Raw genomic sequence first — 27,408 nt, forward strand, 5'->3', positions numbered from 1 at the left:
TATAATTTTATCGCAGAACGTTATTGAAGTTTTATAACGTTCGCGGTGAACGCGATACACATATGTTCTAATAAGCAAAGAAAATATTTGAACACCATATGTTATAATATGTAAAGAAGCTGTTTGTACTCAAATTCGAAATTATTTCACGATTTTTAAACATATATATCTATTATAAAAATTACGGAAAAATATGTTCAAAGATATCGTATTTGTTACAAACAAATAAAAAGTATATTAAAGTTTAATTAAATGCAACAAAAAATATTTTCAATGATTTAAATGGAGAGAACTATGAATAGTGTATATATGTAAATGTTCTGCAGAATTAAAAAAGAAGAAAATTATTTATTACCAGATAGATATATTCAACGCTCTATCTTTTCTTTTTAAGTTATTGTATATAGACTATGTAATTTATTTGAATGAAATAAGATAACAACTTGTGCAATTTTTAAGACACGATTGTCTTATACTTAAATTAGGAAAGTACATCAACCTTTTTTTTATGTTTAATGTGTTTAACATATAAAACAATATAACACGTTATGATTACGTAATGTTGAATGGCAACCATGTTTTTATGTCGATAGAAAAAAACATGTTTTTGAAAAATTGATAGTATATTTATCTTGTTTATCTGCTTCATAGTTTTAAGAAACGGAAGCAAGATATTACTGATATGGAAGAAAAAAAAGCTACAAGTAGCGCAACAATTTAACATGTACAACTGCTGAAATCAGAATTAAACGAGTAATTCATAAAAACTGCAATTATTTATCACTTAGCGAGTATTTCAAGATTGAAACAAGAGATCTTTAATTACAGTTGATGGAACTTCATATTCTTATCACTCTGTTTCATATATACATCATAGAAGAAATTGAAAACACGAGAATTGTCAATATATAATTTTTACGAATTTGCTACCTGTGATAATTGTTATATGTGTATACCTCATGTGACACGCATGTTACGTTTGTGTCTACAAACGTGCGATTCCTCGTGCGATACGCGTGTTGTATACGTGAAACACACGTTGAACACGTTGCAGCCAATGTATTGTCGTAAACATCGTTCTCCATTTCATAAATATCCTAAATAAAGTTTAGAAAGGACGATTATCCAATAATTTACTTAACAACCGTATGAAGAATACTTTTCTTCAATTCTACAATGACCTTCTTTCAGCTGCGCTTTGAAGAGTTGACGAGGAGATAGAAAAGCGTATCGCTCTCTCGCGAAGTAGATGTTTGAATCTTATCTACATGTAAGTACATACATGTACATGACCGCGCAGTGTATAAATACACGTAACAGCTTTGGTGGGTCGTGAGGTTGATTTTCCTTTCATTTTCTGCAACGGCCATTCGCGTCTGCGACGTCGACGTTGAAGTTACTGTAAGGTTAGGTTCCGGTTACTGCGTTATATTTGAACTTTCTTCGATTCCCCCTCCTTCGGCAAATGTTGTGATGTTATTGGCGAAACGCGTTGGTGCGTAAAGTCCAAGGAGTCGCCTGTGACATTCCTACACGAATCTGTACGGGTATGTTATTTCTATGTTTCGTTTAAATATATTTTCTTTCACGATTGTGAAATTGTTTTAAAATTTAATTCATGTGACTCCTCGAGATTTGTATTTCCTAACGTGATCCATTATTGTTGTGCTCTTTGCGTAGATATTCGATAATATATTCGTGAAGTAGATGCCAGTCATATTTATTAATATGCCGACACTATTTACCTGCGTTGATCTGTAAATAATTATAAATTTATTTATATGGATAATTCATTGCCGTATAGTTAGATTGTAATTTTTTAAAAATTCATATTCTATACTTTACAATATACTATATCATTTTTCTCTCACCTTAAAGATATGCTTAATTTATAATTAAAACTAAATTTATTTTCATAATACATTATAAGCAGTTTGTATGTAATATACAGAAAAATCTATTCTCCTACTTATTACTGTTTCTGAATAGTGCATATTTTTTTTTAGATCACACATTTGCATAAGATTTAAGTCGGTGAAAGCCTGTATGTATATAAGCTCTACACAATGGGTCCTTTAACAACAAATATGAGACAGACTCTTAGTTGCCTCTGCAAAACTACACTAAGGTCAATGTCTACCAATGTGATGCTAAATCCAAAAGATGATACAAAAGAGGTATTACTTAAATACTTGGATGGAAAGGACAATGGTATTGTGGTATTGGGATTAAATCGGCCCACTGTTGCTAATGCATTTGGTAAAACATTAGTTCATCAGCTGAGCGATGCCATTTCTTCCGTTAGGGAAGATACAAAACTGCGAGTATTAATTATTCGCAGTTTGGTCCCAAAAATTTTCTGTGCTGGCGCAGATTTAAAAGAGAGAGCAAAGATGGACAATTCAGAAGTTTCAAAATTCGTTTCTTTCTTGAGAACTATGATGAGCAATCTAGAGTCCTTGCCAACTCCAGTTATATCTGCTATAGATGGCCCTGCACTGGGTGGTGGACTAGAGCTTGCTCTAGCTACAGACATTAGAGTTGCAGCATCGAATGCCAAAATGGGCCTTGTAGAAACAAAATGGGCTATTATTCCTGGAGCTGGTGGTACACAACGACTTCCACGAATAGTTGGAGTTGCTAAAGCCAAGGAACTTATTTATACATCACGTTTAGTTGATGGTGAACAAGCTATGGAGATTGGTTTGATAAATCAAGTGGTTCCACAAAATAAAAGCGGTGACGCAGCTTATCAGGCTGCTTTAACAATTGCTAGAGAAATTTTACCCAATGGCCCTATTGGAGTTAAGTAAGTCTAAAAATTATCTATAATATAAACAGATTTTATGTATTAACATAATTCATAAAAATTCTTGTCATTTTAAGCAATTGACAGTATTAGAACTTTTGTATCTCACATTTTATTCCTTATTACTCATTTCAGAATGGCAAAATCAGCAATCTCTAAAGGTCTTCAAGTACCTATCACAGACGGGCTTGAAATTGAAAAGCAATGTTACAGAAAAGTAATAGAAACACAGGATAGAATTGAAGGACTTGCAGCATTTGCAGCAAAGCGCATACCTATTTATCAGGGAATGTAAACATACAAAACTGAGATAAGATGAAAAATGTTCTATGTTTGCTACGCTTAATTGACATATCAAGAAGATGCATTATAATGAAAACTAAACACAGGAAACATGCCATTCCTTTACTACATTTTTATAATATGACTAATTTTTATACATATGTTTACAAAAGTTCAAGCATACTTAAACAAAAACATGCGAAATTAATGATTTAATATCTAATAAGATAATGTTGCATTAGAATAATATTTCATTGACGTTTTTTTTTAGTCAATCTATACATGTGTAATTAAATTGAATTAACTAAAAAAAAATGTCAATGATCGTTAGTGGGTCCAGGCTTAAATTTTTAGATATTATTTTTTATACATTTCTAATGTTAAGGAATACAATCTACGTCATTTTTATCATCCAAAAATTTCAGAATTTTATATAGTTTATATTAACGTTGTTATTGTTGATATACATGTATACATGTACGCATAGAAGTTTATTTTTAAGAAATAAAATTATCATGTTTTTAACATTGATTTTCATTCTATTTTATTTATGCCATTACACCAAACATTATCATCTTAAACAATAACGAAATTGTGCTATGCATAAAAGTTACATGATGTTGAAAAATATATACGTTTGTACACAATTTTTTGTACTTCATTTCATCAATATCATCTTAATCCTCTTTGTAAATAATATTTTTGAAGTACAGATATATACATGTATACTATTGTATTAAAAACGTAAACTATAGTCTATAAATTTGAAATTGAATGTATACTTAAAATTATTTAAAAAAAAAACAGAAAATAATTGAACTTCTTGTCAAGATAAAGAGCCTAATGTCTTTGGAAAAAAAAATGGTCAATAAATAATGGTACGCTTTGTATGTCTACCTTAAAATCTTACATAATGCAAAAAGACCAATGCCCTATTAAATATTATGTAATATGTTACATAGCACATAATATAATAACTTTCAAGCTAATTACATTTTTATTATATAAATTTCATTCAGTAACATCAACAAAATAATATTTCAACATTGTTTAAATATTATTTTAAAAATAATAAAGAAAATAAGATCTCGCATAATGATATTTTCATTCTGCACTGTACAACTAAATTATAATATTTAAAGTTTAATCTTTCATTTTTCTTAGTAATTTGAACGAATTCTATAAGTTACTAGAATTAGAAAGTTAGTTCATCTAAACTTTTTTTCTTATTTTCTATAAAATCTTCAGTATCTTCAAAATATCTTTTCTATGGAAATTTAATACTATAAATGGAATGCTTATTGGTAAAATATAAGCAGAGAAAAGTACCTTGTGTTTCTTAAGTAAAACATTTACTGTATCAAAGATTTAATGCATTATGCATGTTGCATAGGAAGCCCCAATTGTTCACGTTCCCTTCGCTCTCTAAGAAGTGCCATGAGGACATTAAGTTGATTAACAGTATCTTCTGGACAAGTAACACGATGTCCAACAGTTAAATCGCTTTCATAAATTTCATAATCATTTCCACCTTCTGCTGTTTTGTCACCAAAGAAATGTATTTCATCATATCCTACGATATGTCTAAGGCAATATGTCTTGTCCCAGCCAAAGGGAAATACATCAAAAGATATTTGACCTCCTTTTCACATAAAATGAAGATGTTCTCAATTAAAATATATTAAAACTAATTTTAGTTATTATTTCAATTTGATATTTTTGTGGACTGATTTCTTTCTACAAAAATATAAACAATAAAATCCCACTTACCAATACTATATGTTAAAGGAAGATCTGGAAATTCCTTCTTGAGAGTTTGAATAAATTTTTGACGAATCTGATGCTCACGGTCGTATTCATAAAACTGAATACGTTCTTCTTTAGTACAATTACGACCAACCGGTGAGACATTAAGCATGCCTGTTCTAAACTCTATGAAAGTTCCCCGTTTGAATGGCAAATGTAATTCCGATATGTACTTTAAACAAAAATTGATGAAATCTTGCAATACCTCTTCACCGATGTTACTTTGAATTGTCTAAAATAAAATTAGTACAAATTAGATAAAAATATTGATATTACTATAATATGTTCACAGTCTCCATTATGTACAAGTCAGTGTATTCCTTGTTCATATATTTTCTGATCAAACCATGAATCAATTTAACATCAGAAATCATACAGTTCTAACATATCTATATACAAATATGAAATAATTAATTTAATAAAAATTATAATTAACTATAACAAACACATTTCATACCTCAGTCGTATCAATGAGAGATATGATATATGATTTTTATGAGTACTACATCTTAAAGCTGTTAATGCAAAGTGTTAAATAAGACCTAAAAATTAAGAATACGATTTATTTATACAATAAAATATCCTTAATGCTCTTTTTAATGTGATTGTGACATTTTTTCTCAACAAAAAGCATGCAAGACATAGTTCACTTGCTTGCGCATAAAACTGTGAACATGCACATTCGATAACACCTCCCAATTATTACTTACTTCTGTGGGTAATTGTTTACCATCTCTAAAGGCGATAAGCCCGTTCTCTGCAAAAATATATTTATATTTTTCAAAAATGGTTTTACCTCCTAATTGTTCTTTAATCTTATTCAAATCTGATCCTCCAACAACAGCTAAATCAAATTCCTTCTTAACAGTCTCCAAAAGGAATTTCTCCACAGATGGCTTAATTGCCTAATGAAAAATTTAATGAACATAAACAACCGATAAAATATGTTTATTCTTTACTAAATAAATTTTCTATATACCTGTCTGGGATCTGTAAGCGTGCCATCGACATCAAATAAGCATATGATCTTCTTCATAGTAAAAAGATACCGTTCACTCGCTTGATCTGAAACATAAATTTTTAATTTAAATGTTTGATAAAATAATAATTATACAGGTTATAAAGCTTCTAAAGATACGCGCCGAAAAAAATTACTAATTTAAGATATATATTATTGTTCCTATCTTTAAAAACAACACCCGTGCAAAGCGAACAAATTACTTGAAAGTCACGTGCAACACGTTTCTCATTATTACATATTAACAATTCCCCTCCACTTATCAAGTTCCGATTCTGTCTCTTTTCTGAAGGATTAAAGAATATTCTAACATATTTTCACAGAAATCTAACCATTTCAAAGTCGACGAAACGTATACCTTTAAAGAATAAAAAAAAGAAACACGACAAATTTACGAAAATAGAATACAATTAATGAAACGTGACATACTACATGTCAAGTGATACAATACATATAACCTATGTAAACAATAATTTTTTAAAAATATTTGAAAATGTATAACAATGTGATATATGTTATTATATAAACACTATTTTTTTATTACACTGGAATTTGCATTTCACAACTACTTTCATCGACAATGAAATATATCGAATATCGCGTGTAATATAATAAAAAAATAAAAAAAGTACAAATATGCGTCCGAATTGATACGTGGCGTTCGACGTGCTACTTCTTCGACTGTGTTCCTATCTGTTTAATACTACAATGTTAAAACAAATCTCCTTAAATAAATGTTATTACTTTATCTGCCTTATCTTATTCGAGTTACGTGGTCTAAATGCAGGCAATACATCGCCCAAAAATGCCATCCTACTTTTGGGTAAAAAAAATATATTATTTATGAATTTTATAATTTTAATCTTATAAAAAATTAACTTATTGCGCGCAAAAATCATAAAGTTATGAAAATTATAGAAATACTTTGGCTGTAATATAAAAAAAACGAGTTTAGCCTTAACAAATATTCTTTATCTGTGAGATATTATCTTTAACTGAAAAATACTATATCTTATATTTTATGATCTTTATATCAGTGTACTATTTCATTTTTTTATAGCTGATGATGGGGGATTTGAAATGCGATCCTACTTGAATAAAATTTGCCAAACACCTAACTTGGACAAATTGGCGAAAGAAAGTTTACTGTTTAACAATGCATATTCTTCAGTAAGCAGCTGTTCCCCTAGGTACAGCTATATTTGACCACTACATAAAATATTTAAAATATATTATGTTCTGTATTCTATGCTTTTACTATTAATTTTAGTCGTTCCTCTCTACTCACTGGTTTACCAAGTCATCAAAATGGAATGTATGGACTTCATCACGGAATTCATCATTTTAGTTCGTTTGATAGCGTTCAAAGTTTGCCAAAAATATTGAAAGAAAATAAAATACGAACAGGTATATACAAACTCAATAGGTATAAAGAATTAATAATTATCTCTGAAAATTTTTCAGGTATCATCGGTAAAAAACATGTCGGTCCAAATGATGTATATCCATTTGATTTTGCGGAAACAGAAGAAAATAATTCTATACTTCAAGTTGGTCGAAATATTACTAAAATTAAGCTTTTAGTTAGACAATTTCTCAGTGAAAATAGAACAATGTACGAGTTTGTTACAACTTAAATCTTTTTCCAATAATACAAAATCTTTAATAAATCATAATTTTATGATATGCAATTAATTTAAGAAAAGGAACACAGATCAGAGATAAATATAATATAAAATTTTTTAGACCGTTCTTTTTATATATTGGATTTCATGATCCTCATCGATGTGGTCACACTCACCCAGAGTATGGAAACTTTTGTGAAAAATTTGGCAATAGAGATGTTGGTATGGGTACTATTCCTGATTGGTATCCAATATATTATCAATGGGAACAAGTGAAGGTTCCTTATTTTGTACAAGATACAGAAGCTGCTAGACGAGACATTGCTGCTCAATATACAACCATTTCTCGTCTAGATCAAGGTAATTTAATATCCCTATTAAAGTTAACTATTCAAATATATATAAAAAGTGTTACCAGGAATTAATAAGTGGCACTCGAAACAACAAATACTGAAATAAATACTGAAACTTTCACAGGTGTTGGTTTAGTTTTAAAAGAATTAGAAGATGCTGGTTTCAAGGACAATACACTAGTGATCTACACATCTGATAATGGTATACCATTTCCAAATGGTCGAACAAATTTATATGAACCAGGTATAAATATTTTTAGAGATACCTTTTGTTAAATAAATCTGAAAGTATCTATTACAGAAAAAAGTAAATAAGTTTATCCCGTTAGGATTGGCAGAGCCAATGATGATCAGGTCACCAGTTCCTAATCATAGAAGAAATAGCGTAACGCACAGCCTAACATCTTTATTGGATATTGTACCAACATTATTAGATTGGTTTGACATACCATATAAGGATCTACCTTCATTTGATACAAACGAAGTATCTCATCCACGCTTGACTGGAAAATCACTTCTTCCGCTCCTTGTTCACGGTAAAATTAACTATTTACCTTTAGCAAGGTAGTTTGCAATATTATGTTACTATGCACTTATATGCATTCACAGAGCCCGTAGAAAATGACACAGCTGTTTTTGCTAGTCAAACACATCATGAAGTGACGATGTATTACCCCATGCGTGCTATTAGGACCAAAAGATTCAAGCTGATACATAATATAAATTACAAAATGCCATTCCCTATCGATCAAGACTTTTATGTTTCACCAACTTTCCAGGTAATCTGTAAAAAAATAGAAATTGGTAAAGTGTTATACATTTATGAGAAATTTATTATATTAAAACAGGAGTAAGCTATAAATTCATGAATATTATTTTTCTATTATTTAAAGGATCTCTTAAATAGAACTAGAAACAAACAACCGATTCCATGGTACAAAACTTTAGAAAAGTATTATGATAGACCTGAATGGGAATTATACGATCTAAAGTACGATCCGGAAGAAAGAAATAACATTGTTTTTAAACCGTCAGCAAAAGTAATTCAAAATCAATATATTTTCTGCATTTAAACATATAAATCATAAAATTCTAAATATTATACTCCAATTATTTTTTTTCAGCAAACATTGAACAACTTACAAGAAAGACTATTTAACTGGCAGAAAGTAACTGCTGATCCTTGGCTCTGTGCACCTAGAGGAATTCTTAACATTGAAAGCAGTGGTTCTCAATGTATGCCACTTGAAAATCTTCTTTAAAAATATACTCAATATCAACTTTCAACATGACATTAACAGTATAACAGTATTTTTATACATATATGGTGTAGAGATAGTTTTAAGGTAAATGAATAAATTTCATTAATGGAATTAGTATTTGTTACAATTTTGTTACTTTCTATTATATAATAAATGAAACGATATTGCATTTTAATTGATTACATCACACAGTTGAAAGATATTCGATTGTATCTGATAACAGTTTTAACAAGAAATATTGTCCTTAAATTTTGGAAATTCATTTACGAGCGGCAGTTTTTTAAATTCCCATAGACAATAACGAATACTAAATAAAATTGATAAATATACCTACTACATTAATTTATCATCACAGAACGGGTCGCGGGATAGACATATTTTTCATATCCTTTTCGTGGTGTTTCGAAAGAATCTCATTCAATTGACGAACGTAGCTCGACGACTTATTCGCCGTCTTTTCTACCGCCTTCAGTTCGATTGATATTTCATTCATCTAAAGTGGAAATGCAGCCGATTAAAAGCTTGGCGAGCGAACGCGTGCGTCGCGCGAGAGATCGCTTTCCAGTTAGAACCTTACGTATTCTTTGTAACCCAAGTATCTGTTGTACTTTTGATTGTTATTGTAGATCTGTTTCAGTTGTATCATAAAAATAAGGCACAGCAGAAGACCACCGAGTAACACCAGCAAATTCGTGATCTGAAAGCTACGTAAAACAAGCATCACTCACGTTGAGGTTACGTTTATATTCGGAGAATTCGATCAACCAGAACAATGACACGCGATATATCTCTAAAAAATACTTTCATCTATTCGTGGTTATACTAAATTTAGGAACTTCATGTCACATTACACTTGCTGGAGATATCCTACTTGTAAAATAATTACTATCGCATCATATCTATATCACGAGCAACGTAATAACTGCCTGTTATTTTAAAACGTCAGTTAACCTAAACTAGATAGCAACAGTGCTGTCGATCAACGACAGATGACGCCATTGTTCAATTTAAATACAGCCAAGCAAGATATTTAAATTTCGTATTTCATTAAAGGCTCGCACAAATCATGTACGTGTTCATATTTATTAAATTATTGAATGAATAACACATTGTATATTTAAAACAGGTTGGAACACTATTCAAATGTTATGGGAATTAAATTCTTTTATTTGAAAACATATTGCACCAAACGCGACATTACAGTTTTTACGCAAAAAGCTTCAAGGAGGAACTGTTAATGGTGTATAAAATATAAAAAGTATTTAAATTGAATATACAAAGCATAGAAACTTCATTTTCGACACACTTACCCCGTTGAAATAAATATAGTTCTTAAAATGTTGTATTAAATAAAAAAAAGCCATTCACAGAAAAATAATGCCTCGCTAATTACAGCTAAGAATTAAAACTAAATTTCGTATGCACGTAATAAGTAAATATTGCGTGCATTTACAATTGCTTTTCTTTGAGTGAACAAATGTATGGATTGTTTGATTGTCTCAAATGGCGTTCTCCCCATTTCTTTGAATTGCATTGTAAGATATCGTTCCTGTTTGAAGTGACGTTAATTCGTTCTGAAATTTAAATAAATTTTTCTATTACTTTTTCTTATTGCTTACTTCCTCCTCGCATCATGCAGCAAATTATGCAGAATTTATTTAGCGCACTTATCCCGTAACTGTTGTTTCTGTTGATGATTTTGTCCTTTAAAAATTTTATCACAGAAATATGGTATTAGAAAACATGTACGTGTAAATGACGTTAAAGCAGAAAACAACTGATCGAAGCATAGAATAATGTCTCTCATTCCCCAGATAGCAAATAAGCTTACAAATACTGTGCATGCGAAACAACATAGATGTATATTAAGTAACAACAGAGATTACAACAGAAACTTAAGAACCTTCAGTTTATTGGTACACGTATACGTTTAATTACGATCGATGAATTTTATTCAAAATTACGAGTTTGTTCGATGGTACAAGGAGTTGTTAATGTGTATAATTGCCGCCTATTGTGAAATAAATATATAATAATTAACTAACGATGCACCAATGAATTGTAGCCCCTTAAATTTTGTCACTTATCAGTTTCATTGCTCTGAAAGCATTAATCTACATAAAATGAACGAACAAATCCTTAAAAACCGGTTTCAAGAATGTCAGCCTCTATTATACAAATGAGAAGTTATTGATAAGAGGGAGAATCAGTGACCCTTTGCGATGACTTCTCCCTTGGTACACGCATATTAGGTACTTGAGTAAATGTGCTTCACTGTAATCAATTCAATTGGATACTTTTTCCAGATTTCCTTGGGCGCATTTACTTCCAACGAAAGCCAGCAAACCGAACAAAAGACGATCCTAAACTTTTAATCAAGGATCCTATACTTTAATCGATCACTCCTTCTCCAAGTATCTAATAATCCATTGAATGATCGCCACGCTGGTCCATTGTCGCTCGAGGTGTTACCAGCGACGTCGTACGTGTACAGAAATTTTATTGCGCTTCAAGATTTCGTGTACAAGATAGTCCCAAGTGTACAAGACTAATTGCTTGGCATCGCGCACGGTGTTCGCGTTCGAATACTTTCAACGTGGGCCCTGGTAGTCCTGCTTACACGAGACAACAGAGGCTTCCATTAATAATCGAAGATTTATCAGCGTTATTTATGGCCAGAGGAGTAGATTTTATCGCCGGTGTCCTCCTCTGTTTGGAAAGTAGACATCGATCAAGGGGAATCAGGTGTTGCACCGTCGTTGCTTTAACCGTGGTGCACGTTGTTCAAGCCTACCATAATGTATTTATATCGTTCATCATACTGTTCGCCAGTGCGATGATGAACGATTCGTTCTCCGTGCAAACAAACCACGATTATTTTTATATTACCTTCTGAATCAGATTTAGGGCGGGGGCGGGTTTAAATACCTTGTTTCTTTTTTCAAGCCCGGCGAGCTCTACCCCAGCTCGACGATTTATCGCGGGCTGCCCTTTATCGAAAGGTTTACGCTATACGTATGCGCATAAATTGAAACGAACGTAATCCGTGGCTACTGTGTAATCTGTGAAATTCGTTGATATTCCGCCCCCCTTTCTTTTAACTTGTTCACAGTGTACATAGTACGGAGGAGAGACCTCAAAGAGTCTTTAGATATAACACGCTGCGTTTGGCGTTTGAAAGTTTAGCTTAAGATTATTAAAATTGATATCGTGTTACGAAAAACTAACTGTCGCTTTGTTACACTGTGAAAAAGGGGTTCATCGAATTTTTTGTTCCATTATTACTCGTTCGTTTACTCTCTGCTTAATTATTCAAGCATGTTTCAAGCATGTACGGTAATGTTTTATAAATAAAAGAGAGAAAGGGAAATAGTGTGTGTTAGAATTGGAAACTTATAGATTAATGAATGAAATTTGGAAATGTTAGTAGTAATTTTGCTATCACTGTGTTAAAAAGCCATACTAGAAAGGAAGTGCTTGAAAAATGCTCGTTTACAATACAATTACGAGTTTACGCTATGCTACAATTGTAAATTTCGCAGTCCATCGATTCTGATCCTCCTTGTAAAAAGGATTAGGCCTTTTTTAAGAAATTACAAGAGAGGTTCCTTACAATTGATGATTTCACAGAAAGTTCTCGTGCTATATATAAGTTTATCCTTACAATTTCCTCTCAACTTTCGTATCTAGTATCGCAGGTGAATTCTGAGAATACAATAGCAGTAATTAATTAAAGATTCGATCATTTATTTTTAAATCGATTTCTTACACCTCTTAAATATATAGTCGCTCCTTTAAAGTTTCTTTAACAACTGTTCGTTCGCGTTACGCTCTTAATTTGTGCAAGTTTAATGATTGTAAAGTACATGTACACACGTGTTACAATTTCATCGTGCCTTTATAATCAATGTTATTGCGTTACGAAGATATCGCATACCTCTCATTTGACACCTCTGTTTGAGGTATGTAACACGGCGAAAGATTTCTATTTGGAGAAACGCGAAACCCTTTAAATAAGACGCAGTGTGAAATTAATGCTTATCAGCTTCTCCTTAGAGCGTTTCAAGAATTACCATCAATTCACATGAAATCAATTGATCGTCTATTAATTGTATGTACTTAAAATTTAACGTCTTACTAACCGCCGATTTTTATATAAAATTTAATGTAAAATTCTATGTATAATAAAGATTTTCTATAAATATTTCATAAAAAAAAAAATATATTAATATCCAGAACTGTCTCGTTTATCCTATAAAGGTATCTAGAAATGTAACAGAAGCATTAAAATCTCCAGCACTCTTTAAAAGCTAAAATTCAAACTAAAAAAGCCACCACCATCTGTAAATTGAATCTTTAAATGGTGAAGAATAAACAATGGGATGAAATTAGCGGTTAATAAGACATTAGTATCGCATAGATACCACATATTTAACGTATCGTATATAACACGCTGGACTTATAGTTAGACGCAGGCATAAAATTAATTCCTTCATGCGAATAACAAGAAAAGTACACCGTGAGAAGCCTCGTTCGGACTCTTCTAAAATTGCTTAAATTCAAACGACACGAATTGAACCAACTTGATCGATCTGAACGAGGCTTGAGGTACATATATTCCACGTTAGATTACAATACGCAGGTTCCGAACGGGAAGATACCAAAATTTTTGTATATCGATCAATTCCGATACTTTGTTGAGCTCAGCTCCGTATGCGTAAAGAAAAAGAAAAAAAAACAAAAATAAGAGTGAAACACACAGATATCGAATTTCGATTCGATAAGAAGTATAATAAAAACAAACATCTAAAAACAGTCGAAAGAGCACGTTTCGTTTCACGCGTATGTAAAATCGGGAATGTATCGTATTATACGTAAAAAATCTTGTGAACTTTGCTTATTACAATTGGATGATTACTTTATTTAATTGTAATTAATTTTATTTAAGTAGCTCGCTCTGGTCGAATTAAGTTCACGTAAAAGTTCACTATCAAGAGATGATACATTTTTTAAATGCATACAAAATATTCTGTAAAGTAAGTAGAGTAATTCTAATCGTTTAAGTTTCATGATGAATGAAAAAATTATAGTAAAAAGTTTCCACTTCCGAGAGAAAGCATGGAAACAAAATCTACATGTAAAGAACATGACTTTCAAAGTCTTTTTCTTTTTTGTTTCTTTCTTTAATGAAACATTGTATTAGGAGAAGATTCACTTCACCAATTTATTTATTATACGAACAATTTTTATACCCATACCGTGTCTATCTATCTACTCCGTACGTAAGCATTGTTGTTACGTTAGCAAAATGATTATTAAATAGTGTCTGAAACAAGTCAGAGAGGAATATGAAGCAGTGATCTCCTTAGCGATTAGTCATTAGTAACGTGTCATTACGAACAATAATTACGGTGCTATTCATAAGAACGCTTGCGGCTCGTGAAACTAAGTTGCACACCCAGTGACGAGCATTATGCTGAAAATTGTTTTACGCGAACTGGCACGTTGCGCTAAGCAAAAACTGTTGGCACAAATAACTTCAGCGAGTCATATATGATTCACAGGTTGCTCATCACCGAATAGTGGTGCATCAATAAAAGACTCGCAAAGTGTACATATGCGTTGATCCCCAGAATACGGTGGCTCTAATGAAAAAAAGAAGGCGAGAGAAAGAGAATCTAACAAGGAACAATACCTCCACCAGCACAAGATTTTTTACTTGGACGAAGATAAAAAGTAAAGGAGTGATTTGTTTCAAACAATCATCGTTTTAGGCTTTCACGTTAGGCGTAAAGTGAAATAGGCGAGGATACAGGTCGTGGCTACAATGAAAGAAGGAACGGACGTTCAGCAATCCCTTAAATAAAAATTCATTTCTACATAGAGTTGCTACTTGTCCAGTTGGTACCGTCATCGTTACAGCCACGCTCTGTATAATAAGTGAAACATTATCACTTATCGGTCTCTTTCGGACACCATTTCTATCAACGAATCGAATATACGATATTATATATCTTTTATAAAATAAATAAAGATTTCTACCTTAACATATAAACGTACACAGTTTCGTCTATTACAACTAGACTACGGATGTTTACGCGTGTAACAAGAAAATGTACTAAACGCGCGTGATAACGTATCAAACGTTATTTCATAACGTTAAATAATTCTCGAATGGCATAAGTAGAACTGAATTTATATAACTGGTTATGTACAGAGATGAAAAGGGAACAAAGCACAATAGAAATTTACTGATGCATAATATGGAGCGGTCCTACGTACTTTCTTGCCATTCTCTGATTTTCATCTCTGATCACAGTGATTTGTAACCGACGTTCTACGGATAACTGGACTTTGTACAAAAGTTTAACAAAACTTTAACACGTCCTATATGCGTTGTGTTCGTACAGTGAAGTGTTAAAACGCGAGTAGCTACGAAGTGCATCGACGAGAACGATTGGTAAGCTATGCGGATGAGGAAAAGGGGAGAGAAAGGGGCAGGTAATACGATTCGCGTCGGTTTTTCCGGTTCGTGTGGCCACCTTGGCCAGGCCACAACGGGAAAACCGTACAGTATCACGCCTCTGACCATTTCCTCCTTTAGTGATGCATTTCACACGTTTAGCAAACGCGGACGTACTACAATTTACAACGCAACGAATCATAGACAATATCTTTAGATTAATGAAATCAACCGTTAACCGTTGCCAGTCTCTCTGTTTAAAAAATTAATTTACATATGAAAATATATAAATATATATGTATATATATGTATATTTGCATAAACATCCGTAGTTTAATTATGATAGTTGTACAGGTACAAAATACTTCCAGTTGATCGTACAGCACTTGTCGCGTTATTGGAACATATTCGTTCCCGCGTGTATGTATATAGAATAATTTAAAGCACCATACATACACGCGTACATATTACACCTACATAAATCGTAATCGTATAGTAGGCATTATCGACTATATTACTACATCGAAGGTGATTTAGAATCGTTTAGTACGCGTACCTAGTACGTCCGGTTATACATCCGAATAATGTAGAAAAGTTCGAATAAAAAACTTAACGCGAGGAGGACGATCATACTTCTTCAGTTTCACGTCCAGGAAACAGCTAATATCTACACAGTATCGTATAAGAATCTACATATACCCTCTTTTAATCTAGAAATGTATACATTTCGAAATGGTATTACAATCTATAGTTGTAAATTTAAATAGGATTTACGTAGCTGCGTAAGAGTTCGCCTAATTTAATTAGCTCGTTAACTCGTTCGTCTCTGTCTTTAAATAACGGCCGTTTACTGTAATACTTTGCATTGAACGTAACCATCGGCTCGTTACTCCGTTATATTAAACGATCAGCTATTAGAACAGGTTTCATTGCTCTTTCTAACTCACGATTCGATCAAACGTGAACCGAGATCTCTTTCTCGTTAACATCTCCTCGCGATAACGAATTATTGTTCATAAATCAGCACATTGTAAGACCTATAATAAACCTGTAAACAACCTAAGGATAGATACCATACTCGTTCAGCGAGCAACGAATGATACTTTTCATGCATATTCGATAACATAAAATATATATATCATACATATATATATATGTAATATAAAAATGGTCAATACTGAAAATTTTGTTACCTCTGCGGATCATCTGTAGACACGTTTTCTTTCTACTAATCAAACAAAAAAAAAAAGGTATCGTATTTTGCGTTTTCAGTATACGCGCGATTTTCTTTTCTTTTTAAAGTTCGAACAAACTTTAGCGTTACACTCGAATCAAGAGCACTAATCGTCAACAAGAATAGATCTACTAAAAATCTAGTACGAGAATGAAATTAAATGTACACCGCGATTTCACTTTCAACGCTATCGTTACTAAAATTAATAATCCTGCCTACCGTTCATATCACAAAAGAGAAACTCCCGATTCACCTATTCATCGTACAGTCCGTTTCCAACAGGAGAGAGAAGGAGACGCGAGCTCCTCCAGCCGACAGATACGAGATGCGAAAGTCAGATCTGTCGAAGGCTCGCGTCTTGGACGAAATAAGGGATAACGATCACGTGAATGTCGATGCAAAAATGTCCCTCGACCCAGCCGGAAAGCTAAGACACAACAAATGATATATAATTCGCTCTTCGCTGCCACGTACATAAAAATATCCGTCCACCAGAGAAACAAAGTATAAAAAAGGGGCAAAGTAATAACAGACCCTGACGAGCTGACCGCAAAGCCCGGGTACGAACGTAGAGGCGTTTGTTAAAAAGCTTCGTCGCAAAGCATCGTACGTAAAAAGAGACAACACCGTACGACTTTCGTTCTCGACTCCTCTCTTTTCTCGGGAATTAAATTAGCATGGAATCGGCCGATGATGGCGCGCGATGAAGGATGTTGGATTGGTAGCGGTCTGGAAGGTCGCACGTGATGAACGGTCCCCAACGTGTAAGGCAGTATTGCTGTCAAACGAAAAAATTGGCAACACCAGCGGCACCACGCATCTTTGTTTTCTCTTTTTTTCTTTTCTTTTTTTTGCTTTCTTTCTCTGTTTTCTCGCACTCGATGCTCAATTCCAGGCGCCCAGCGTATGCTTTTGTTCTCTGAGGCCAGACTAACATTCCAGATGTAACTAGAAGACAGTCACGGCCTTGTTGTGGTCAACAAGCGAAGAGCTAGCTCGTTAGGTCAACAGTTGCGATTAGTAGAGCCATTATTCACCTGTATGCCGCCACCTGTTTCGTAATCGGCCGAACGGTGCTTCTCTTCGATTGCGTAATGACTTCGCTCCTTGAATAGGTCCGCTATGTAGTTCGCCTACGAAAAACATTTCGAAACGTGGACGATCATTATGCGCGCACATGTATGGAATTATAAATATAAGCAACGACGATGTCGAGAGTTCAGGCATAAATATTTCTCACCTCGGCTGTTGTTGTCGCAACGATTGTAAAAAATCATTTGTTCGCAACAAATAAAATCGTATGAGATTCATAACAAAAGGAAAAAACAAACCTCCAATCGATTCTATCGCGAACGACTCGAATTTCACTTGGCGACCTCAAACGAAGATCACCTAACCTCACATATCTCGTGTTATATTACTAATAACGCTGTTTAGAATTCTGTTCGCTTACCGGCCGAGGCAGATCACTCGCGCTTGATCGCGTCAGGAATCGTAAAAGCGAATCTCACGGAATACCGATCGGTATTACTCAGCGGCACTTATCTTATCCGTCAATGAATTATTGTTTCCAGTAAATTTCACCAGCTCGAATTTAACGTAAATCGAAATTGAACGTAACCCGGCGCGCGTCTCGCGTCACTGATTGGTCGCATCGCGCGTCACGTGGTATCGGTATTTTTCGATTGGCCCACACCCGCGAAGGCGTACGGCCGCGCGCGCGGGGCTCGTGAAAGTTCGAGCCTGTGTAACATCGCGTATTTCATATTCATGATCGCGCGTAATTTATGATCGCACAATAGGATAGTTAAGAGGAGAATAATGCTCACCACGACCAGTGCCACGACGGTGCCAAGGGTCGAGCCGGCCAGAACATCGCTCCAATGATGTTTGTAATCAGAGACTCGTGACAATGCCGTGAACCAGGCCATAAGCAGGCAGAGAAGTTGCAGGAAGTGTTTCAACAATTTGCTACCCTTCCACGTCATCCGTAATTGCAAGTACAGCTATAAAAGAAGAAGAGGACGGGGCAAATTACGCGCGGCACCGGGAGAATTCTTATGGAAATGCAATTTTCTTTCAACGTGCGCGCACGTACAGAGAGCATTGTAAGCAAGGGCACCGGAGAAAGCCACGGTAATTGCCGTGTGCATACGGGTGCAATAAAAATCAAGCTGTACGATACGTATGCAGCGCTCTCCCGGGTATCTAGACACGTGCTTACTTTCGAGTGGACGTAAGTTTCATACAAAGTTGCGGGTAAAGGGACCAGCGATCACTTTGTTTTTTATTGCTGTTGCATTTAGGCACGCGAATGGCCGTTGCGTTTAGAATAGCAATTGCAAGCAGGTTTTTAAAACGAGACTCATTTGAATAATGGTTCTGAGGTTGCACCTTTTTTTCTTCTATTTTAATAAAAGCATTAAAGTTTTATTTTTAACCTTTCAGGGACGAATATTTTAGAGCGAGAAGAAATCTCTAACGATAAAATAGAATAACGTATTGTCAGCGCAGCCGTGCGGCGGGAATTTTATTTCTCTCGTTGAGAAATTCAGTAGTGAATAGCTCTCTATAAAAGTTTCATTCTCTTCTTTAGTGACGATAACTTTAGTTTACAAACATTGTAAACGCCCACGCGCGCGTTTCAGTGTCTCTGAGGAAGTAAACGATAGTATTTACGAATCGAGTTTATTTTATGTCTGTGTATTTGTATTGTAGTTGGATAGAAAAATTGTTTAAATCAAAGTTGTCGTCAGAGAAATCGTTAAGCAGTAAATCTCATCAAACAAACGTGAGGCGATGTTTATACTTAAAAAATTGGTATCTACTCGACAAGTACTTAGTAGAAACATTCGTTATCTTTGAACGATAATACTTTCAGATTTAATAACTTGAATGATACTTGGTAAGAATATAATTTTTGGCAATTAGAAAAATCCCTGATGAGAGATTCACTAATGAAAAAATAATTTGCTATCATTAACATCTTTGAACATTGAGCCCCATTTTTTAATAAAATGCTGCCCTCTTAATGAATGGTTGTTGCCAATAATGACGTAAGAGAAAATACATTTACATTTTCTCGAGGCTATTCATTTTTTTTTTGAGTTCTTCGTGTCAGATATAGAAGATGACTTCAATAAGCAATTAACATTTTACACTGACATCACTGTCTTGCAATTTTGACGATGATGAATTAAACGAGAATTATGTCATTGTTGGATCACGTAAGAACATCACAAATGTAATGATACAATAGAAGCGTGTAATCCAATTAATTACTTAACTCTGATTCATTTAATTTATTTGCCAAGAAAATGACCAAAACATTACGTTACTTTACTATACTGTATAATATCGTAATTTCCAGCTTGAACGCGAATTATTTCGGATTAAGCGAGGACTTAGCAACGACAACAAGGAGCAGTATCTCAGACCGATTAAAAGAATCAAAGTATTAAAAAATAATGGAACGTAGACCTTATCCGTCTTCCGCTCAGTTACTAATTGAACTTAATTATGGAACAAATAATGCAAGATAAATTAATCGCGCTCATTGTGACTTATCTACAAGCAATCGAATTCGTACATGCAATACAGTTTGTTCCTTCTTTTTTTCTCTTTAGTTGCGCATCAGCATGAACACGATATAACTAACAAAGAAATAGCATACGTACAAATATCTCTCTGAAATATGCAAAGGTGTTAGTAATTGAAGAAAAATTTTTGTATCGATGAAGAGATCGACTGTTGTTTATTCCTGGTAAGAAGTTAAATTATATAAATTATCCTTCTATATATATATAAAAATTACTCAAAGAAATTTATCGCCAAGAAAACTGAAGTGTATCATAAAAGAAAATCCGAAATAATCCAACAGGAAATCAGCCACTTGTGACCAAATATGGTTATAGAATTTCTCGGTTGACAAAAAAAGGAGAAGGATCGATTAAAGGGGGAGAGCGTGGCTAATGATAAATTTCGTGGAAAGAGGAACGACAAAAGAGGCAGAACTTACCGCAAGGTAGATCATCGCGTAGGCCGAAAACGACGAGTGTCCCGAGGGGAAGGATAATCTGAAACGATCAACGTTATAAATTACACCGTGTCAAATAAATCACATTCGTCGTTCGTAACCAAAATCTCTCCCCTTCTCTGTTCACCCTACGTTCTTTCCATCCACTCTCTTACGCGTGTTCAGCGTTGCTTCTTCTTTTATCCACGTCGACTGACCGTCGTCTATATACACGGATCTCGTAATGGGACCCTATTAATTTTATCATGATTAATTTCAGGGTGTGTTTCGTGGCGATTACAATCGACCAACGCTCTAGCCTGAAGCGTGGATCGTAAAGATTCCGCGGAAGATCTCGCGATGGGAGCAGACGAAGAAGAAGCAGCAGAGGATGGAAAAAAGGAGAGTATAGAAGAGGAAGAAGAAAAAGCCAGGGGCCGAGTGGGCCAAGCTTTCTATCTGTAAGAGTAATTGGCCATCAAAACGGGTGGACCCTTGGACATTATCTACCTTTCCCTTGTATTTTACCTCGCACCATCTTATTTTTCCTTCTCTTCCTGTGTAGCAACGATATTCGCTAGACAGCGTCAATTTAATCGTTTTACCACTACGTTAATTCAATCTACGCTTGTAGGTTGCATCGTCACGTTCCATTTGTATCCGTAAACGTAGTCGAGGAAAGTTCATCCCGCCGCTTATCGATTTCCCACGAATTTCTTCCTCTGGTATCGAGACCATGAGAAAAGCCTTTCTAACCCAGCGCACATCGCATCATGAACGAGCTGGACGCAGACAAACGAGACAGCCCTGAACGCAATAAGTCTACGGTTTCTAAAAAGGCACAATCTTGACCGACACTAAATTAAGCGATTCGCAGAAGGCACAATTAGTGGAGTTAGCCAGTGGTAGAGACGCCATAGTCCGGAAGAAAGGGAAACACGCTGGTCCACGAACCCGTTCGTTGGTTAGACGAACCGGAGGACCCGCGCGATGGGACGTATGAATGAATTCTCTGTTAGCTTTTATCGTCGATTTCTCAAATCTTTCTACGGGCATAAAACTGTCCCAGAAGGGCGGATGACCTGTGATACGCCTCCAAGTACGTCTATATCGAATCAGCCACCGGTAACGAGAGCTATTACAATCTCTTCAACGACGCAGACAGCAGAAGGAGAAGAAAAAAGAAAAGAAAAACGGAAGAGAGGAAGAATATATAAATAATCTCCGTTCCATTCATCCGTTGGCTTATTTAGTTGCACCCTGTGCTCAATTATCTCGATCGATCGAGGCTACGCGGAACCGGAAATTGCGCTATTGAGGCTCTATTATCTTCTTCGTCTGCTTGTTCGAACGTGTCGACAATCGACTATTAAAATGTCGCACACGTTATTACGAGCGCGATTTTTATGCACCGTGTCACTGGGTTCGTAACGAGCAGCGGTGGGCAACGGTGATCGGTGTCGATTAGAATTGCGATGCTCGATATACCCCGTGTAATTACATTCGGATCGATGTGATTTACGCACGCATATTTTCATTTTAATGGCTCAATCGAGGGACATCGATTCGAACGCGACTTACCAATCGCTGTACATGCTAATAAGCGACTTGTACGAGGAAGTTTTTCAATGAAACACGTGTAAACGAAATTTATAGCACCGCTCGCGTTACGTATCGTTGCGGTTGATTTCTTTCGAATCATTGTGACCATCGAACGACGTGCACTTGTATCGAGTTTCACAATATCTCTGTGGATCGTCGATGATCTTCTATTTCATTAGTCTGCAAGTATACTTAATAAATGTAATCGAAGTGACTCTATAATAACTTTTATCGTGGCATTAAAGGATTAGGAATAAGTTACAGTCGCCGTACGTAATATCGCAATCGTGTTTCCTGATCCAGGTAATAATATATTCGCGAAACTTGTTTGCTTAGCCGGCGTTTTTAGTCGCGAGTGAATTTTTGCGGGAAGGCGGTCTTTAGTCCCAAGTATAGTCCTGTCAGGCGTGTTTATTTTACGCGCGAGCGTATTTATGCGATACATATTTATTACTGGTATTTCGACGTTACCGAGTTTCACGCATAATTATATACATGGGCGAATCATTGTGTAAAAGGAAAGAAAAAAAAAAAAAGAGAAGAAAAAAAGAGGAAGAAAATGTTATGTATCAACTTTCACGCATAATTGCATTCACGTTAGCTGCGGCTCAAAAATATTGCCGGTTCGGGGAAAATGCTAATGGAAATCACGTGTTATTATCTTCCTTTAGATTCCCGGTTCCGTTTTAAGAGCTGAAAATTATTCATGCGTATGAATATTTATGGCAATATGTAAATACAAATACGACGTTATTTTATCTAGAAAAAAAAAAGGTAACAAAATTACGCACGACCCTCTCTAACGTGAAATAATTAAATTAAACCTGTAACATCTTTCATAATTAAAATTATAACCGCAAGATTTATAGCGTCGTATAATTCCACGCTGTTTTATTAGCGATCTATCAAATCCACAAGGAAATCCAGGAAATTGGTCTGAAAATCTTGGAAATCCAATAATATTGAAACTAATTCCGCTCGACTAAAGTTAATGGCAATAATAAAAATAAAAACGAATTATTAACACTCCAAAAACCAGAAGCAGCCTGACAGGCTCTCCCTTCTCTCATTCTTCAATCCGTATTGCACGCTTCCAGAAAATTATACACCGTTTACGATGCTCTACGCGTTCGAAAAAGTTATACGCCAAAATTACAGATCCCATCGACCATAAGTCAAAGTCTGGCCATCTGATAATGGCCTACCCCGCTCGCATTAAGAGCAGGATAATGTGTCCGTTATTATCCAAAGAATCGCGTACCTCCGTCCGTTTCTGTCGAAGTTGCGTAATTGTCGTGTACACTTGTACGTTTATTTATAAATATCAGGCAATGTCAACTTAGAGCTTGGAAAAAAGCCCACGATTTTACGTTTGCGATAAGACCAGCTATAGATAAGACTTGGAGTAGGATAGAATTCTGAATCAGTAGCTATGCAAGCAATAACAACCAAGCGATTTGCGGTGAAACAGAAGAATTACGACTGCAATCGTCACCTGGATCATTTCAGACTAATGTCTTATGGTTATTGCTTCTCTTTATGCAACGATACATAGAATACCTCCGCTTAATTTCAACATAAACAGCTCAAGATGCTTCAGATAGTAGCTACACTAATGTGTACGAAGAGTTTGAGAAAATGGCAGGAGATTCGATAGTTTGGAAAAATTCAGATCCAAAGGAGGGGGCTGGAGATGAAGGAAACCTGATCCTCGGTTTCCCGTGCGAATAATTAAAATTCCTGCGTGTTCGCCTGTTTCGATGTTCAAAGAAAGCTATAACTCCGTATTGAAGACGATGGAAACAATGGGCATTGTGATTGGACAACGGTCTAAAATATGTTTGCCGATACTCGAGACGACAGACGGCACGTAACAGTCCGTATTTACAAGCGAACATATCGAACCTGCACACGCGGACTTTTAGAAAATTTACGGGAGAGATAGTCCTCGGATAAATAATACTCCTGTACGTGTTTCTCTGCGGCGAAGGGATCGTAACAGCCCCTGAAGTTAAGAGTCGACGAAACGCGTCGAACATCTAGCTTTCTACTGGTTATTTATTACAAAAGTTTCAGAGAATGTTCGTCTTTAAAATATAAAGCTTGTCATCGAAGGATGATGCGAGCTTTCCTTTACAAACCAACGAAGATCGCGTGTGAACCGTGGCATAAAAAGCAGGTTCCTCCTCCTGGGATAATTCCCAGGCAAAATATCGACCATCCAATTAGATCATCCCGCCTATTCACTCTGTAACAGAATTCTCTATGACTTCTGGATTTTCCCAAAATTACAGAATGCGTTAAGAGAGCCCTAAGATTATCTAACACCATCGACATTTCAAGGAACAATTTTAAAGCCGTTCTCAGAAACGGGGCCCTGTATCATCCATCTGATTCACTGTACAGAATCCACAAGGGGATTACGTGGAAAACGAAAATACCCTTGGAAGCAGAATCTCAAAAATACACCTCCTACAAACCTTCTTATAAGAGCATACAAGTCTTAGAAGTCTTAGAAGAATTAAACTGTCAAACGCACTACAAACCCCGCCGTTAAGTCCGTCGAATCCCATGTAAGCGCGGAGGAAATAGAACGAGCGCACCCCAATCGAAAGCACGTCGTCTTCAGAACGGAATATGCATACCGCCGTTGCCAGTCGGCTCGAATAAAAAGTTGGGAGGCGCAGAAACCCGAGCAGGGAATGGTTAATAGGTACGCGAGGCATTGTAACTACCAGTGACAATGAGACCAGGGTGCGTTCACCGTAATTCCGTTACGGAGGGTCCTATTGGCTCGATTCGGGTCGGATCCACGTGCACGTGGATCCGCCAGCGGCGCGTAGCCCCTCTCCCCATTGTCATTCGACCGTTCTTGCCTCGTATCCGTTGGAACCGGTCTCGCCAGCCGCTGGCAATCGCAAAAGAAATCCGTGGAGACGCAGAAGCGAAACGGGGCTGATAATCACGTCCTGGGGATCGAGGCGATCAGCAGAGCAGCGGGTAAACAGCAAAGGAACTCTGTCTGATAACGTTGTTGCCGCAGAGATCCGCTGTCAAAGCGGACGTCGATGCCAGCCAATTGGAAAATCGTCGAGCAACGTCGACGACGTGGATGATGTACGACGCGTGTTCGCCTCGCCAATTGTTTTTGCGCGAATTCCTCCAGCGGTTCAACGGGTGGCTTGTTTTGCACGCTCTTTCCTTGGAGCAAGAGATAGGATCGACAGGTGTCTCGCTTATCATGGTTTCTTCGAATTTCCGTATCGCAAGCTTTATCTATGTACTTCAGAGAGTAATGTTTACTATTGTTTGTTATAGTTACGACCAATATTTGGATGCCAGGTAAGATCGAGAGATGCTGCTATACGTTTCCGTGTTTTATGGACAGAGATGAGCCTCCAAGAGTTGATTTACACGCTTGATCGCGTGCGAGAGCGAACCTTAATTACATCGACTTCGATCACGCTCGATTTTCTACCGAAAAGGAAACATTCTTACCGATCAATATCCCATAAATGTCTCGAAGACTATATATTTCTATATTACCTTAATCGTTCAAGATCTTAATTGCATGCTGCGAAACCAAGGTGAATTTTCGAGACATTTATCAAGCCACGAGATATAAATTTTCTGTGCCATCTTAATTATCGAAGATATTATCACGAAATCCGAGCCGATCGTTGTCGATCGTGAATTTACATATAAATCGTATAATACAATGTGCGAGTAAGCGTACAGGCTAATATATTAATATCATATTTTACTATCATTGAGCCAATCGAATCGATAAGTGTGCGCGCGTAATTCGTCTCGAAATTGTTCTACGAAGGTGAAATTCCCGTCGAAAAAGGAGGAACCCGACGGCGCCCGTCGCTGCTCCTTTATGCATTCTGGTCGTTAAGCGGGCAAAAAAATAATGAGCGCGATCGTTCCTTTCCATCAGCTTTAATTCTACGTTCGCCGTTCCGCAACTGCGCTCGCAATTGTTGCCGTCACGCGATTCGACGTTTTGCGATCCCAGAAACAGGGTATTGCCCCGAAGAGCACTCGATTCGAGCTCCCCGATAACGATTAAAAGGACGATCGTCGTGGGGCACGCGAACGCGTACGCAAAGATCTCTACCCGCGATCCACGTGGATTAAGTCCAGTTTAAATCGCTCGCGTAACGTTACGTTTAGCACAGCTGATACTTGTTGGTCGGCGCCAGCCTGATCTTTGATCCTCGATGCTTGATCTCTCAACGCACTGTACATTCTAATTTTTGTTTTACACGCGTACACTTCAGCATTTACAAGCTAAAATCGAGTACACCAATTATGTTACAATTGTGGCTTTGGTTTCATTTGCGTATCGATAAGAGTTATCGAAGGAAATTGGTATTACAAGTACAGCATAATTAATCCAATCGAGTCTGAACTTCCGCTCGGCTTTAATACGTGGCGAAATTTCTCGTGAAATATTTGATATCGACGAAACGACTGATGTAAGCTAATGATTAGTCATTGTCGTATCAGATCGCAATATGTATGTGTAAAAATCGTGGAATCGATCACGCACGACGACACGGTAATATATCAGTAGCTGTTTACAGTCTCCTGGTTAATTGAAATTCATGATAGAAACGGGTTTAATTAAAATTATGTCGTCGTTTCAATTTGTACGTAATTACTTTTTAATATGATTCACTTTGAGATTGCATCCGCTCGACATAAAGTTAATTCACCGTTTCGCATCATTTTTAACTCCAATATTGATATTGATAATAATATTTTCTGCATTTTTAGGTGGTGCATTCTCTGTTGCACGTTCATGCATTACGTGGAGACACAGGGAACCCGAAATTTTCTATCTTGCCACGCTGTTAAGTCTATTTAAGGAATAGAAAGTCACTATAAATATGCCTGTGGACGTCGAAACGCCTCAACTTTCCATGCCATC

The 27,408-nt window shown here is 35.7% G+C and overlaps 4 protein-coding genes and 1 long non-coding RNA gene across 10 annotated transcripts in view; 2 read left to right on the top strand and 3 right to left on the bottom strand.

Annotated features, from left to right (window-relative positions):
* The first annotated feature begins 1,416 nt into the window (after window positions 1-1,416).
* On the top strand, window positions 1,417-3,295 carry LOC143427133 (methylglutaconyl-CoA hydratase, mitochondrial). Its single transcript, XM_076901045.1, has 3 exons — window positions 1,417-1,547; window positions 2,007-2,809; window positions 2,945-3,295. The coding sequence occupies exons 2-3, from the start codon at window positions 2,067-2,069 to the stop codon at window positions 3,102-3,104; spliced, it is 903 nt and encodes a 300-aa protein (XP_076757160.1). The 5' UTR covers window positions 1,417-1,547; window positions 2,007-2,066; the 3' UTR covers window positions 3,105-3,295.
* Pmm2 (phosphomannomutase) lies at window positions 1,541-6,682 on the bottom strand. 3 transcript variants are annotated; one of them, XM_076901047.1, is made up of 5 exons: window positions 5,877-6,317; window positions 5,608-5,802; window positions 4,862-5,129; window positions 4,421-4,733; window positions 1,541-1,755 (listed from the first exon to the last, which is right to left on the bottom strand). In XM_076901047.1, exons 1-4 carry the CDS (start codon window positions 5,931-5,933, stop codon window positions 4,468-4,470), a joined length of 786 nt encoding a protein of 261 aa, XP_076757162.1. In that variant the 5' UTR covers window positions 5,934-6,317; the 3' UTR covers window positions 1,541-1,755; window positions 4,421-4,467. The 3 variants fall into 3 exon arrangements, with proteins under 3 accessions (XP_076757162.1, XP_076757163.1, XP_076757161.1); XM_076901048.1 differs by lacking the exon at window positions 1,541-1,755 and adding an exon at window positions 6,548-6,682 and having other exon boundaries at window positions 4,180-4,733; window positions 5,877-5,962; XM_076901046.1 differs by lacking the exon at window positions 1,541-1,755 and having other exon boundaries at window positions 4,180-4,733; window positions 5,877-6,316.
* Sgsh (N-sulfoglucosamine sulfohydrolase) lies at window positions 6,610-9,167 on the top strand. The gene is made up of 10 exons (XM_076901042.1): window positions 6,610-6,738; window positions 6,976-7,105; window positions 7,186-7,322; window positions 7,380-7,530; window positions 7,662-7,900; window positions 8,018-8,137; window positions 8,223-8,429; window positions 8,503-8,672; window positions 8,787-8,933; window positions 9,018-9,167. Exons 1-10 carry the CDS (start codon window positions 6,624-6,626, stop codon window positions 9,153-9,155), a joined length of 1,554 nt encoding a protein of 517 aa, XP_076757157.1. The 5' UTR covers window positions 6,610-6,623; the 3' UTR covers window positions 9,156-9,167.
* LOC143427135 (uncharacterized) lies at window positions 8,541-10,192 on the bottom strand. 3 transcript variants are annotated; one of them, XR_013102255.1, is made up of 4 exons: window positions 9,733-10,192; window positions 9,486-9,648; window positions 9,037-9,146; window positions 8,568-8,677 (listed from the first exon to the last, which is right to left on the bottom strand). It is a non-coding gene; the product is annotated as an uncharacterized LOC143427135 (long non-coding RNA). The 3 variants fall into 3 exon arrangements; XR_013102254.1 differs by lacking the exon at window positions 9,037-9,146 and having other exon boundaries at window positions 8,541-8,677; XR_013102256.1 differs by lacking the exon at window positions 8,568-8,677 and having other exon boundaries at window positions 8,927-9,146.
* A 340-nt stretch (window positions 10,193-10,532) lies between these two features.
* Window positions 10,533-27,408, bottom strand: part of Wun (wunen) — a 39,524-nt gene continuing 22,648 nt past the window's right edge. Inside the window, exons 5-8 of one of the 2 annotated variants that reach the window (XM_076901043.1) lie at window positions 20,871-20,928; window positions 18,682-18,858; window positions 17,890-17,985; window positions 10,533-10,729 (exon numbers count right to left, since the gene is read on the bottom strand). In XM_076901043.1, the coding sequence (XP_076757158.1) occupies window positions 10,655-10,729; window positions 17,890-17,985; window positions 18,682-18,858; window positions 20,871-20,928 (406 nt within the window). In that variant the 3' untranslated portion in view covers window positions 10,533-10,654. Of the gene's footprint in view, window positions 10,730-17,673; window positions 17,801-17,889; window positions 17,986-18,681; window positions 18,859-20,870; window positions 20,929-27,408 lie in introns of those variants that run through there. The other variant, XM_076901044.1, reaches the window with a different exon arrangement.

The sequence above is a fragment of the Xylocopa sonorina genome, chromosome 9, assembly GCF_050948175.1.
Source record: "Xylocopa sonorina isolate GNS202 chromosome 9, iyXylSono1_principal, whole genome shotgun sequence".
NCBI classification, from domain to species: Eukaryota; Metazoa; Arthropoda; class Insecta; order Hymenoptera; family Apidae; genus Xylocopa; species Xylocopa sonorina.

Excerpts from the sequence above, each read along its gene's own strand:
- LOC143427133 (XM_076901045.1), top strand. The coding sequence starts at position 2,067 with ATGGGTCCTTTAACAACAAATATGAGACAGACTCTTAGTTGCCTCTGC. Across the intron at positions 2,810-2,944 it reads AATGGCCCTATTGGAGTTAA|AATGGCAAAATCAGCAATCT; the intron begins GTAAGTCTAAAA and ends TACTCATTTCAG.
- Pmm2 (XM_076901047.1), bottom strand. The coding sequence starts at position 5,933 with ATGAAGAAGATCATATGCTTATTTGATGTCGATGGCACGCTTACAGAT. Across the intron at positions 5,130-5,607 it reads GTAAACAATTACCCACAGAA|ACAATTCAAAGTAACATCGG; the intron begins GTAAGTAATAAT and ends ATTTTATTTTAG. Across the intron at positions 4,734-4,861 it reads TCCTTTAACATATAGTATTG|GAGGTCAAATATCTTTTGAT; the intron begins GTAAGTGGGATT and ends TTATGTGAAAAG.
- Sgsh (XM_076901042.1), top strand. The coding sequence starts at position 6,624 with ATGTTAAAACAAATCTCCTTAAATAAATGTTATTACTTTATCTGCCTT. Across the intron at positions 7,531-7,661 it reads CTCAGTGAAAATAGAACAAT|ACCGTTCTTTTTATATATTG; the intron begins GTACGAGTTTGT and ends AAAATTTTTTAG. Across the intron at positions 8,673-8,786 it reads ATGTTTCACCAACTTTCCAG|GATCTCTTAAATAGAACTAG; the intron begins GTAATCTGTAAA and ends TATTATTTAAAG.